This window comes from Takifugu rubripes, chromosome 5, assembly GCF_901000725.2.
Source record: "Takifugu rubripes chromosome 5, fTakRub1.2, whole genome shotgun sequence".
In the NCBI taxonomy this organism is placed as follows: Eukaryota; Metazoa; Chordata; class Actinopteri; order Tetraodontiformes; family Tetraodontidae; genus Takifugu; species Takifugu rubripes.
Window position 1 is genome coordinate 14,122,183 of NC_042289.1, and position 12,500 is coordinate 14,134,682.

At 54.7% G+C, this 12,500-nt stretch overlaps 2 protein-coding genes and 1 pseudogene across 3 annotated transcripts; 1 reads left to right on the forward strand and 2 right to left on the reverse strand.

The window, feature by feature from the left end:
* The first annotated feature begins 121 nt into the window (after positions 1 to 121).
* LOC101067319 (uncharacterized) lies at positions 122 to 2,485 on the forward strand. Its single transcript, XM_003965016.3, has 6 exons — positions 122 to 261; positions 567 to 1,187; positions 1,279 to 1,546; positions 1,612 to 1,692; positions 1,761 to 1,936; positions 2,340 to 2,485. Exons 2-6 carry the CDS (start codon positions 753 to 755, stop codon positions 2,475 to 2,477), a joined length of 1,098 nt encoding a protein of 365 aa, XP_003965065.2. The 5' UTR covers positions 122 to 261; positions 567 to 752; the 3' UTR covers positions 2,478 to 2,485.
* A 1,172-nt stretch (positions 2,486 to 3,657) lies between these two features.
* On the reverse strand, positions 3,658 to 7,289 carry LOC101069824 (tripartite motif-containing protein 16-like; annotated as a pseudogene).
* A 1,535-nt stretch (positions 7,290 to 8,824) lies between these two features.
* On the reverse strand, positions 8,825 to 11,402 carry emc10 (ER membrane protein complex subunit 10). 2 transcript variants are annotated; one of them, XM_011604351.2, is made up of 8 exons: positions 11,236 to 11,399; positions 11,031 to 11,097; positions 10,691 to 10,803; positions 10,451 to 10,564; positions 9,813 to 9,997; positions 9,648 to 9,741; positions 9,292 to 9,389; positions 8,825 to 9,006 (listed from the first exon to the last, which is right to left on the reverse strand). In XM_011604351.2, exons 1-7 carry the CDS (start codon positions 11,323 to 11,325, stop codon positions 9,303 to 9,305), a joined length of 750 nt encoding a protein of 249 aa, XP_011602653.2. In that variant the 5' UTR covers positions 11,326 to 11,399; the 3' UTR covers positions 8,825 to 9,006; positions 9,292 to 9,302. The 2 variants fall into 2 exon arrangements, with proteins under 2 accessions (XP_011602653.2, XP_011602652.2); XM_011604350.2 differs by lacking the exon at positions 9,292 to 9,389 and having other exon boundaries at positions 11,236 to 11,402.
* Between the last annotated feature and the right edge of the window lie 1,098 nt (positions 11,403 to 12,500).

Here is a 12,500-nt window from a genome sequence, read left to right on the forward strand (position 1 = left end):
ATCACCGTTTGCTTCCTCACAATAAAATAATTTACAACATTTTAACAACGACATGTACAAAAACAATAAATGCAAAGATTTAGAATCTAGCGGCCCTATTTTATTTTGGAAAATCATACCGGAAATGCCGAGATCCAACCTGGCTCACTTGCTGTTGGTGTAAAATCTCGCTGGGGGAGAGAAGCTTTGGAGGAGGCTCATCTTTGAGATTAAAATAAGTCAAGTTTAGAGCTGAAAAGCGGCACCGAAGGAAGCCAACAGGTAGGTGAACCCCCCCCCGTCCGCCCGCCTCATTAGCTGCGCGACTCGGCTCTGGTGGAGCCTGGAAACATGGAGGTGCTGATCGGTTCCACGGTGGGGAGACAGTCCGATTAAACAACAACAACAACAACAACAACAACAGCAGCAGCTGCCGCGGTGCCTGAACCCGCAGGGAAAACCCGCAGATAGTCACGCAGGCGGGTCGAGTTTTAGCAGGCTAACGATTCCAACGATGTGGAGCTAACGGAGGCTACACGAGTTAGCATCGGGACGGCATCCGACCCTTTTTTTTGTCTTCTCTCCAGGTATCACCAGCACCGGAACATCTCTCCCCTGGATCTCCAGCCACATTGTGTTCAAAGTGCCTCTCTGCCAACTCCATCATCTTCATCCTCACCCTCATCATCCTCATCGCTGCACCCTCACCAGTGCAACAGACAACAGCCTTTTCACCAGCAGGACCCAGACAGCGAGCGGTCCCCTGAAGCTACATGTCACTGCAGTGTCCAGCCCATCAGCGTTCCTCACTTAAAGTTCTCAGCACCAGTATGGCCTCCATCACCCAGTCATCTGGACCCGAGATCCCAGACAACCACAAAGAAAGCTGGCTGGCGCTACTTTCTGCTGCGGAGGCCTACTGCCAGAAGTCGGGCTGCGACCTGGCCATCCTCACCGCCTGTAAGAAGTTCCCGTCGGCCGAGGGCCACAGGAAACGGGAGAGTGGGGGCGTCTTCCCAAAGGAGTGTGATTTCTCCTACAGCGTGTGGGGCCAGGGCTTCCTGGCCGAGTCTGCGCGTCGCTACGTGGACGACATCAGCGTCCTGCACTCCACCACCATGCTGATGGCCCAGAAACACACCCGCCAGGCCGAAGAGGGCGGGGCCAAGCTGCCGGCGGAACCGGGCTCGGAGCCGGGACACGTGTCGGTGAGCGGTGGCTGTTCCTGACGGGCGGGGGCCATCAGAGACCCGTCCTGCTACTCAAATGGTTCCTGAGCTCTGGTTTCTCTCAACGCAGAGTTCAACGGGCGATGGCGGCGTGGGCGGAGTCAGTCCCAGCAGCAGGATGTTCTCACAAAGCTACCCGTCCATCTACAGCTCCGGCGCTGTGAGCAGGCGGGGCGGCGGCCACGCCGGGGAGAAGGAGCGGGAGCGAGGGTCGCAGGAGGCTCAGCGGGGGAGGCAGCGGTCTGGGATCGTGGACGTGGACGAAGCCTGCGAGGACGAGGAGGAAGACGAGGAGGAGGAGGAGGACGAGCAGAGAGCGTACGGGAACGAAAGTGCAGGTACGGGTCGGGTGGTGGCGGGCTCCTGTTGTCCTGTTCACACGTCTCAGCCGTTTCTTCTTCAGGTGTTTTCTCCATGGACGAGGACTCGCTGTCCCGCGACTGCGAGCCTTTCTGGTCGGATGGCGAGGAGGAGAGCACGGACGGTCAGTGGCGTCCGCTCAAACGTTCACGTTCGGTCCTTCGCTCTGTTCTCACTCTTCTGTTGGCCCAGGCTCACTGAGCGAGGACGCCCCGCCGCCACCACGGGGCATCGCCACGGGTCAGCCGGCGTACCTGTCCCGTCAGGTCAACGCCATGGCGTTGGCCCGCTCGCTGCCCGTGTCTGTGCCAGCGTGGGGCTTCAGAGGGACCCGGTCAGCTCAGGGAGACAGTGGCAGCGGAGAGCGGGTGAGCGGAACAGGGTGGAACCACCGAGACACCTAGCATGCTAGCATGCTAGTCAGCTAGCATGCTAGTCAGCTAGCTTTACCCCCTTCCTGCGTGTGCGTGTGTGTGTGCGTCTGTGTGTGTGTGTGTCTGTGTGTGTGTGTGCGTGTGTGTGTGTGTCTGTGCGTGTGTGTGTGCGCGTGCGTGTGTGTGCGTGCGTGCGTGTGTGTGCGCTTGTGTGTGTGCGTGTGTGTGTGTGTGCGTGCGTGTGTGTGTGTGCGCGTGTGTGCGTGTGTGTGTCTGTGTGTGCGTGCGTGCGTGCGTGTGTGTGTCTGTGTGTGTGTGCGTGCGTGTGCGTGCGTGCGTGCGTGTGTGGTGTGTGCGCGTGTGTGTGTGCGTGTGGTGTGTGTGTGTGTGTCCTCAGGTGGGCTGTGCTGACCTTGACCACATCGCTGCCAGCATGAAGGCCCTGCTGGTGCCTGGAGCCACTGATGGGACAGAGATGTTCGGCGCTCTGCCTCGGCCCCGCCTCAACACCGGCGACTTCTCACTGAAGCATTGAGAGTGACGGAGGAGTGAGCGAGTGGGGGAGGAGGAGGAGCGAGTGGTGAGGAGGAGGAGCGGTGGGGGAGGGAGGAGGAAGCGAAGTGGAGACGAAGGGACGTGGGGAGCGAAGTGAGGGACTTTCTGTGAAGCTGTGAAAAGTGGGACCTCCATGAATGAACACAGCATCGACACTACGGCGTCTCCCCCTCGTCCTCGCCGCTCGCCGCTTGCGTCCGCTCGCCTGACACGGACGCTGAAACCTGCCGCTCTGTTAAACTCACACGTGCTGATTTGTGTCCGTTTAAAAAAAAGTAAATTAACAAAAGATCACGTGAGGGGCGGGGGCCTTACTCTGCTGCTACACGCTAACTCTAACGCCTACACTAACGGGGCCGCTGTAACGAGCAGGCCGAAAACAAACGTAACAACCAAGTTCCTGTTCGGGGTCAAACGCTCAGAACTTTTCTGTGAAGAGAAAAGCAGATCACCAGCGAGGGTGACTTCCGGCGGTCTGGAACACCACAGAACCCAGAACCTGACGGGTGGGAGAACCGGAGGGCTCCTGAAACGCAGCTTCGACACAAAGAATGTACACAACTTTAAAATCTCCGTCATTTCAGGTCACACGTGTTATATTGATCATGAAGCAGAGCCCCCCCCCCCAACACACACACACACACACACCAGAATTTGGGGCCACCAGCAGGTTCTGTAACTTTGTGTGTTTGTACTTTGTCAGACAGATCGAATGATTGTAAAACTCATACTGGAAAGAGGAGAAAGAGGAGTTTAAAGCAGACTGGAACAAAAAGATGTTCTTGTTTGGAATAAAGGAGCAACACAAGACTAAAACCTGAGGCTGTCCTTGTGTGGAGGCGCACTTCGATCAGGCGGCCTGCGGGCGGCGCTGTTTCCCGCAGATATCGTGAACTCTTATGTCACCCGTTATGTAGCTGTGGGGGCGGAGTTTATTCCAGCACACACCTGGACAGGTGATATGAACAGCGATGCTAACGTTAGCCTCTTCATGTTGAATGGCGTTAGCTACAACAAACCAGCTGCTTCCGATCGTTCACAACAGACTTTATTGAACGTTGGCAAGAAAAAAGACCTCAGAACGCTGAAATCGTCCAAATCAGCCAGTCGCCTGTGGAACCTGTCACACTTGTCGCACGTTACAGGTGGACTCCAGAACCTCACTGGTCCTTTCTCCGGATCAGGCAGAAGAGTTTGTTCCGACCCAGAATCCGGGGAAAACCTTCTCCCTGACGTTGACTCTGAACTTGTGGAGCAGCTGCACCTCCTTGTCACCGTCTCCCTCCACCAGGAGGAACTTGACCATGCCGGCGGGCTGGTCCACGTACACGCCGATGGTGGATGTCTGCGGGAGCTGGATGTCCACGTTCTCACCGTTGTGCCACGCTTGATAGCAGGACCCAGACCAGCCGGCCCCCAGGAGCCGTCGTTCTCGCCTAGTCCGAGGCCGGCTTGGGGCCCTCGTGGCCTTGCGAGGAGCGCTCTGACAGACCACCCGATCACCACCCAGGCCGTCGTAATCCACCTCCCAGTAGGCGCGATGTCCCAGCAGGTTCTGCTTACAGAGCACCTGAGGAGGAGCGAACACCGTCGCGTTAGACTTTTAGCTAGTCTGTTCGTTCACCTGTACCAGGAGCTCGGGGGAACGGCTAAGCTAAGGCTTATTCAAGCTGTTGCCATTGGCAACCGTGAACCTTGGACGACTGAACGGGGTCGTTGGATACGAGCTCAGCTCAACGTGACTCTTGGAAGGAGACAACGCCTGGAGCTGTTAGCACTTAGCTTTTAGCAGTGTTAGCATTGGCGCTACATTCTGTTGCAGCTCTGGACTCTGGTGTGTTCGTGTTATTGTTGTGTCTTGAGATGGGCAGGCGTGATCCACCTGTGGCGAGTGCTCGTATCGCTCCGGCCTGTTGGGATACGGACAGACGGCGTTCCGAGGTCCGGGACACTTTGGCCCCGCCCTCTGAAATCCACAGCAGCTTCTGTGCAGTTCTGTCATCCAGGGAGACGGGAACCCAATCTGAGGGAACCAGAACAGGCAGAACACAAAGATCTGAAACAAATGTGCTCCTGACAGGGACGAGAACCTGACACCAGTCGGCATTCCTACACTTCATCAGGTCGGCCCTCGTCGTCGGTTCGGGGACGTTGGGCTCGTACGGCGGCAGAGGAACTGTGGGGACAGACGAGACCAGAACCGAGCTGGGTCAGAGAGAATCAGCGGTCAGGAGGAGAACGAGGCTCGTTACCTTCAGCTGCTGAGCTCGACTTCCTTCCTACGATAAAGGAGAAACCTGTCAAAGATCCACCTCAAACTTTAAACAGGTTTTTCAGATCCTGGTGATTGTGACAGAGGTCGACTCGAGACCAGCGGCGCCGGCGGGAACCGTCCATGTTTCGGAGCGTTGCTTCAGGAAAAGGTCTTTTTCTACTGTCTCCAAAATTCAGCTGCAGCAAATTCCAGCTAAGAAGGATCTCAGCGACCCTGAGGAGATGCAGGAGGAGCAGGTCTGAGGATCAGCTGTCGGCAGATCCGTTTCCTGCTCAGCTGTTCAGCAGCACCTTCATGTCCGGCCAAGTCCGGCTCCGCTTCCCTCCATCAGCTCTGCTGTCAGCTCGTTATTCGCCGATAATCAATCAGTCGCTTTATGAAGATTCCCCTTTCAGAACTGTGCTGCTGAGGCAGCGTTTGCGGCTCCAGTCCTGATCCAGTAGCCCCGTGCTGATCCAACAGCTCTCTGTGAAAGGAATCCGTTGCTCCTGTTACCGTTTCAGAGAAACCGCCTCATCCGTCCTGCTCCGCTATCCCGCTGCGACGGCCTCACATCAGCTTCGTTCCAGCGGCTTCGCCAGAATTAGATCAAAGAGCTTCCACGTCCATTGAAGGCCACGGAGAATCACCTGAGCCTTCAGGATTCGCTGGATTTACCATCGTCTAATGAGGAACTCGATCACCATCAGGCCACGCCCAGGCCCACACCAGACCACGCCCACTCTGACCCACAGGCCACACCCACTGCCACCACATTTCCCCTCCATATTTGCTGATGTTCCTGTTTACACGTGTTAATCTGATAAAATGTGTTTAAAGTTTGATTCTGTGGAATAAACAGAGTTTATTTACTACTTGTGGACTTGGTAACCTGGTGAGGAAGAGGAGAACCGTCCATCTTCATCTCCAGGACCAGCAGATGTTCTCACCACAGCTGCTGCGTCGAGCGTTTGGGCTCGTTTGAGTCTCCTTCGGGATGAATCCACCCTCAGCAGAGCAGGCTGGCGGATGGTCGCTGGGCCCCCCGTGAGCTGGCACCTGCTCCTGATGGTGAGGAGGATCTCCATCTTCATCAAGATGATGTTCTGTCATTAAAATGCTGCATGGGAAGAACGCGTGAAGGCGTCCAGACTCCAAATCCAATAATCTCCCTGAAGCGGCTCCTAATTGAGCCGACACCTCAGGCTCCGGTTACTCTGAGTCTGGACTGAGCACCGGCGCTCGGCTGGAGGTCATGAGGTCCGTGCTGGCTCTGGTGGACCTGGACCCTGCTGACAGGTACTTCATCTGTCTTTCTTCTCCTCCCTCTGTCAGGTGGACCACGAGAAAGGCTCCAGGAAGCCGTCCAGCTTTTGATCAGGAAGCGGTCCGTGTTCTGCAGCTCCAGGAGGTGGAACCGAGGAACGTGGACACCAACACCAGGAACGTCAGTCCTGCTCCGTGGACACCAACACCAGGAACGTCAGTCCTGCTCCGTGGACACCAACACCAGGAACGTCAGTCCTGCTCCGTGGACACCAACACCAGGAACGTCAGTCCTGCTGAGGGTTCAGGCTCCTCGAGGGCTCCTGTCGTAACCACTGGGTGTGTCAGCTGTAGCAGGCAGCTAACCCTGACCATATGTGGTCATTACACAATTGTGTTAGTTATTACATGTTTTCAACCGTAAAAGAGAGACTTGGAATTATTAATGTTCCCTCACGTCTATCAGGAGATCTGATCAGGAGATCTGATCATTACAGATCATCTTCCAGGAAGCTGCTTCCTGCATTTATTATCTAAAAGTCTTTTCATCTTTCAGAGGGTTGAAGGTCACAAAGGTCAAAGCTCTGGTCAGCCATGAGCTCTGGGATCTTCCTCCACCCAGAACCTTCTGGATTACCAGCATGTTGATCTTAATCTGCTCAGTAAAAAAGATCGAGCAGCAACACAGTAGCATCTGAAAAGGCTGAAATGTGCCTTTGACACTAAGATGCAGCATGAAAACACAAGACGGATCAAACGTGAGTGAGAGGAGATCCCAGATTGGATCCCAGTGGATCTCCTTCAGCTCGAGCTGAGGAGCTTTCTTACCTGGCTTCTTGGGCACCGACATGATTCTGTCTGAGTTCAGCCTGCTAACGGGACCTTCTCTGAGCCTCCTCTTATGGACAGCTAACCCGCAGGGACGTCCTGTCACATGACCTCCTGATCGCAGGGATCAGATGCTGCGTCCGTCTGTCCTTCCCAGGAACCATTTCCATCCTCAGCTGCTGTGATTGATGAGGAGCGTGGCGGGCCAAGGCCCCGCCCACATTTCTGCGACATTCCTGCAGCTCTGATGGCTCCTTACACGCATTGTTCAGTCATCTCTGGCCCGGGTGCTGGCGGCGCCGCGGCGATACCTGCGGCTGGAGCCGGCAGTGAGAGATGTTTGTGGGAGAAGAGATGAAGGCGCCTTTCTGACGCCTGTCGTCGCCCCATCAATCAGCCCTCGCTGCCACGGCGCCCAGGGGGAAGATAACTCCTTCTGCCGATCAGGTTGCTGGATCCACCGCAGATGTTCTGATCATGTGGGACGGCGGCCCGTCGCTCTTCTCCTGTTGCCGCTGATCCCCGTCAAGATGGCGGCTGTGATCCCTCCAGCATGACGGGGCCAGGACGGCGTCCTGATGGAGGACCTGGAGCGGCCGAAGCCCAACCCCCGTCAGATCCCTGCTGTGATCCCTCGCTGCTGTCAGCCGCCGCGGCGGGCGCACGGTAGCCCGACCTTTGCTCGTGTTTCACGTCAACATACAGCCATTTATCGCCCTGTGACACTGTCAGCGCTCGCCGTGGCCCGGCCCAGGCTGGAGACGCCGTATCCTGTTCCCTCCAACACGTTAACGCCACATGGTGGCGGTGACGCCGGTAGCCTGATGAGACGCGGCTCTAATCTGTGGCGGCACGCTGAGATGCTGCTCGGGACGCTCAGACTTTTTCTGACAGGACAGCTGCTTCACCCTCCTCCTGTCAATCTGCTCGTCTCCACGACGACCACTGTGTCCATGAAAAAGGATGCAGAACCATTGTCCTCTGAAGGCATCTAAACCTGTATGTGTGTGTAGTTGGTTGAAGGACATCAAAAGATGGAAATGATGGAAGGAGCTGACCTGGATGGAGATGATCAGGTCTGGAGGAACACTCTTCGACTCAGGAACTGCTGCTGTTGCAGGTCCACAGAAATCCCCCTTCTGACCTTCGTCGCTGCTGATGTCACGCCTGGAGGGCATCAGCAGCAGGTTCTCCGCTCCAGAGGTCACGGCCTGTTTGTTTGGGTTGAAACTTTTTAATGTGATGAAGACATCAGTATGAAGACGTCTTGAGAGGCCAGCTGGTGGCTGGACGGGGGTCAAAGGTCGCTGTCTCGTCCCTCTAAAATAAGAGGTGACTCCTCACAGTCCACCAGGGACTAAAAACAGACGGACGGACTGACATCAGGAAGAGGGACGGCGATGTTGACACAAGGATTTAGAGACCTTCTGCTTTTAAAGCTGCGTTGTCCTCAAACCGACCATGAATCATGATTATAAATAAACAGACATTCACCATGAGGGTGAAGATCTCCCCACAAATGGGCAGGAACCAGGGTCGCCTGGCAAGGTCACGCTTCGCCTCCATGGTCACATGGTGGGATTCATCCTGGTGGGGACTTAATAGAGGCCGGGGGCCACAGGGGGGCGCCACCAGGTGGCTGCTGGGACTGCAGCAGCAGGACGGGCAGCAACAGCTGCTCAGGTCCGATCTCCATAAGCCCGGCTGGACCCTGAAGGTCCGCGTGCTGAGAGGGGCTCCACATATGGAGTCCATATGTCATTCAGAGAATGGCACCAATGTTCCGCTCAGAGCTTTGAGCTCCATCCAGGCGGCCAGAACAATAAGCACCGCTTCAAGGGTCGGCCGGACCTCAGAGACCCGGCGTGGCTGAAGATCTGAACGATGGCGCCCGGCCCGTCTACGATCAGAGGGGTTCTGATCCGAGGCGCTTCGTACAAACTCACAAGATTCAACATCAACGTAAGCGAAAACTCCTCTCAGGTTAATAAATATTTTATTGTCACATCAGTATTAAAGGCAGTCGTTAATCATCGGCTCGTGGGCCTTGACGTCAGCATCATCGGCCTCCGTTGGCAGCGCCGCCACCGGCTCCGCCCCCCGATTGGTCCTGAGCGCCTGACATCATCAGGAACAGGACCAGAGGGACGATGTACATCCACTGTCAGAGAGAGAAGGACTGGTTCAGTGGAACAACAATCACAGACGACCAAGATTAGTCTAAAATTAATCATCTAGTCAAGTCAGAGGAAAAACAAGCCGTCGACACCGACAACGTTAGAGAGCAGGTTAGAAGCTCCAGTGGAGAAAATCAGCACTTTTCTAGCGTTCTGCCCGATGTCTCCAGCTTTAATCCCACATTTGGCATGAAGGAACAGAAAGGATGAGTGGGAGGAAAAGTTTGATTTAGTTAAGGGGGACAGAAGAAGGCTCATAAAACCAGTACTTCAGAGGGATTCAGCTCTGCTCTCTTCCGCCCCCTGCTGGGGGCTGTGCTGAATTGGTGGCCATGAGGAAGATTGCGCCTCCCAGAATCAAATACCACTGGAACACAGCACAGCAGGGAGTCAACACACACAGCACAGCAGCACAGCAGCACAGCAGCACAGCGGCGCAGCAGCAGCGGCGGCCCACACACATCCAAGCTCGTTGGAGGCTTCAGAGCCCGGCTGCACGTCTGAAACCTCCTGCGCAGGTCTGAGCGTCGCTGGTCCCGGCGGTCCGGCCCTCGAGGCCGCTGCCTCACCGGGACACAGAAACAGCATTTTTCACTCCTCATGTCGGACCGGTCCTGATACTCACATATTTAGCGAAAAAGGATTTCTGCTCTTGTGGATTCTTCTCTTTCTTCTCAGATTCCTGCTCCAGACGCTCGATGAACAGCGCCGTCTCCGGTCTGTCGGAGGAAAAAAGTGCCGTCAAGCGCAGAAAGCCCGGCGGCCTCCATCACCTGGACTCTGGACTCACACGGGAGCGGTGACAGGAGCCACGACGCTGAGCGTGGTGTTGAAAACCTCCAGGTCCACTTCATCCTCAACCTCTGCGCCCCGGCAGGTTCCAGGTATCGTCACTATGGAAACGCCGATGAGGTGCCCAGAGACGTCCGAGTGCAGAGTGATGACGTCGCTCAAGTGGGACTCGACCATAGAACACTGAGGAGCAGGTTTTACGTTTGGGTCACATGTTAAAAAATCAAATCAAGAAAAATATTCTGATTCCAAAAGTTACTGCAATTATTCTGCATTTTAAGACACGATTTTAAGACACGATGGCGCTCTGATCAGCCCTGACCAGGACTCCAGCCGCTGGACCCCAGTTCCAGGACCACAACAGACCCGTTCTGCTGGTCACTTGGGTTGGATCTGACAATAAGTGTCCACAGGGTTGAGACTTGTGGCACTGCCTGACAGAACAATAAGGAACCCAAAGAGGCAGCAGCTCCGGGTCACCGCTGCTGCTCTAATGTGCCCTGAACTGGCAAGATGATGAGTGACAGATGATGATGACAGATGGAGCCCTGGTGGTGCTGTGATTCATCATTAACTAGAGAAAAGAGCGACAGCAACAACACTAATGTCTGCCTGAATGAAGGTGAACACACATACGGCTCTGATGAAGGTCGTCAGGTAACCTTCCGCCTGTCGCTCCGCCTGTCGCTCCGCCTGCAGGAAAACACGAGGAACCCGGATTCTGTACAGACCATCGACTGCAGCCACGTCCTGCGGAAACAGGAATCATCTGTAGAGACACTGAGCTAAAGCACCTCAAGGCCTCTCAGGCCATCATCCTAAAGACAACAAGGCGGCTGCGCCCCCCAGCATGTGAGCAGGCTGCTGGACACTCACCTTCAGTTTGATTCTGTCTTCTTCTGACAGCTGGTTCTGGCTCACAGAGATGCTGGGTTCTCTCCCAGCTTTCAACAGCAGAACGCCTCGAGGCCGGAACTTTGCTGCATCATCTGAGACAAAGTTGGCAGAAATGAGGATCTCTCCAGTACTTTACCATTCAATACTTTGGGATGGTGATACACCAACGCAAAGACATCAATTTCTTGTCCCAGACTGCTCATACCTGCCCATCGGGACAAAACACAGAATTTAACACGTATACGAGCTACTCGGAACTGAAGTTGAATTAAAAGGCACCATGGGTATTGACTAAAACATACACCAACGAGGTTCTTACCAAGTTCAAATGAATGTTCGAGCGGGACAGAAAAACCACTGAAGTCAGCGTCCACGAAGTCGCCAAGCTAATGATTAAAGTGAAAAAGATGCACATTCAACATAGATTTAAGCGAAGCTAATGCTAATAATCGGCTAACGTGCGCATCTTCCGACAACAAATCAATTATATTCCAAACATAGGATTGGTATCACAATGTTTTTACCTTTCTGCCATTGTTACAGCGTACATTATTACTAAAGACAAGGATGAAAACGGTTAAAACAAAGTAAATATTAAACAGCAGAGGACCCATTTCTACAGACACCGGAAGCAGCTGCAGTTCTTCTTCGATGGATTTGACTGGCGTGACCACGTGTCAGGTGACTCAGTAGCGCCGCCCTTGGACAGAGAAAACCCCCCGATCAAATTCCGGTATTCTGGTTCGTCCATGTCCCTCATCGCGGACCGTCCCAAGCCCCCCAGGACCGGTAGACTTCAGCAGGCTGTTACATCACGGGCAGGAAGGGTCAGCAGAACAAACCAAACATGTCTCAGAGCCGACAGAGTCCTCCACAGTTGTGTTGTGCTGCACAAATGACATCACAAGTTTTGGACCGCCAGAGCCAAAGCTGGTTCCCCGACAGACACATCAGAAAGACCAGGAAGCTACTGACCCACCATGATGGTGAACAGTTAGTCCAGCATTTGCTCCTTCCGGGCTGGACTATTGTGATTCTTTATTATCAGGGTGTCCAAACACCTCCTTAAGAAGCCTCCAGCTGATCCAAAATGCTGCAGCCAGAGTTCTGACAGGTATTGACCACAGAGATCACATGACTCCTGTCCTGGCGTCTCTTCATTGGCTGCCCGTTAAATTTGGAATCACCAGGCTGCTGGAACCCTGCTGGGTCATGGCTTGTCCTCTCCCCTGGTCCTGCTCAGGGTTTCCTCCTGTTAAAGGGGAGTTTTCCTGCCACTGTTGCTTGTTGGGGGCCAGGCCCTGCTGGGATTCTGGAAAGGGTCTAGAAATTTGATAGTAACAGATGCTGTATAAATAAAGATTGATTTGATTTGATCGAAACCATCGTCAGATCAAACTGGTGTGCTGCCACAACCAGTTGACCCTGTCCTGACATAACAAGAGTGAAACACTGACGGGGTGAGAGGTCACATCTAGGATCAAAGTGAGTCACTTTTTACTCCAGAACCAGACCGCTCTCTCTCTCTCTCTCTCTCACTCACACTCACACACACACACACACAGACACACACACACACACACACACACACACACCCCTGGTGGAGGGCTGGTGGAGGGCTGGTGGAGGACTGGTGGAGGGCTGGTGGAGGGCTGGTGGAGGGCTGGTGGAGGACTGGTGGAGGACTGGTGGAGGGCTGGTGGAGGACTGGTGGAGGGCTGGTGGAGGACTGGTGGAGGACTGGAGGAGGGCTGGTGGAGGACTGGAGGAGGGCTGGTGGAGGACTGGT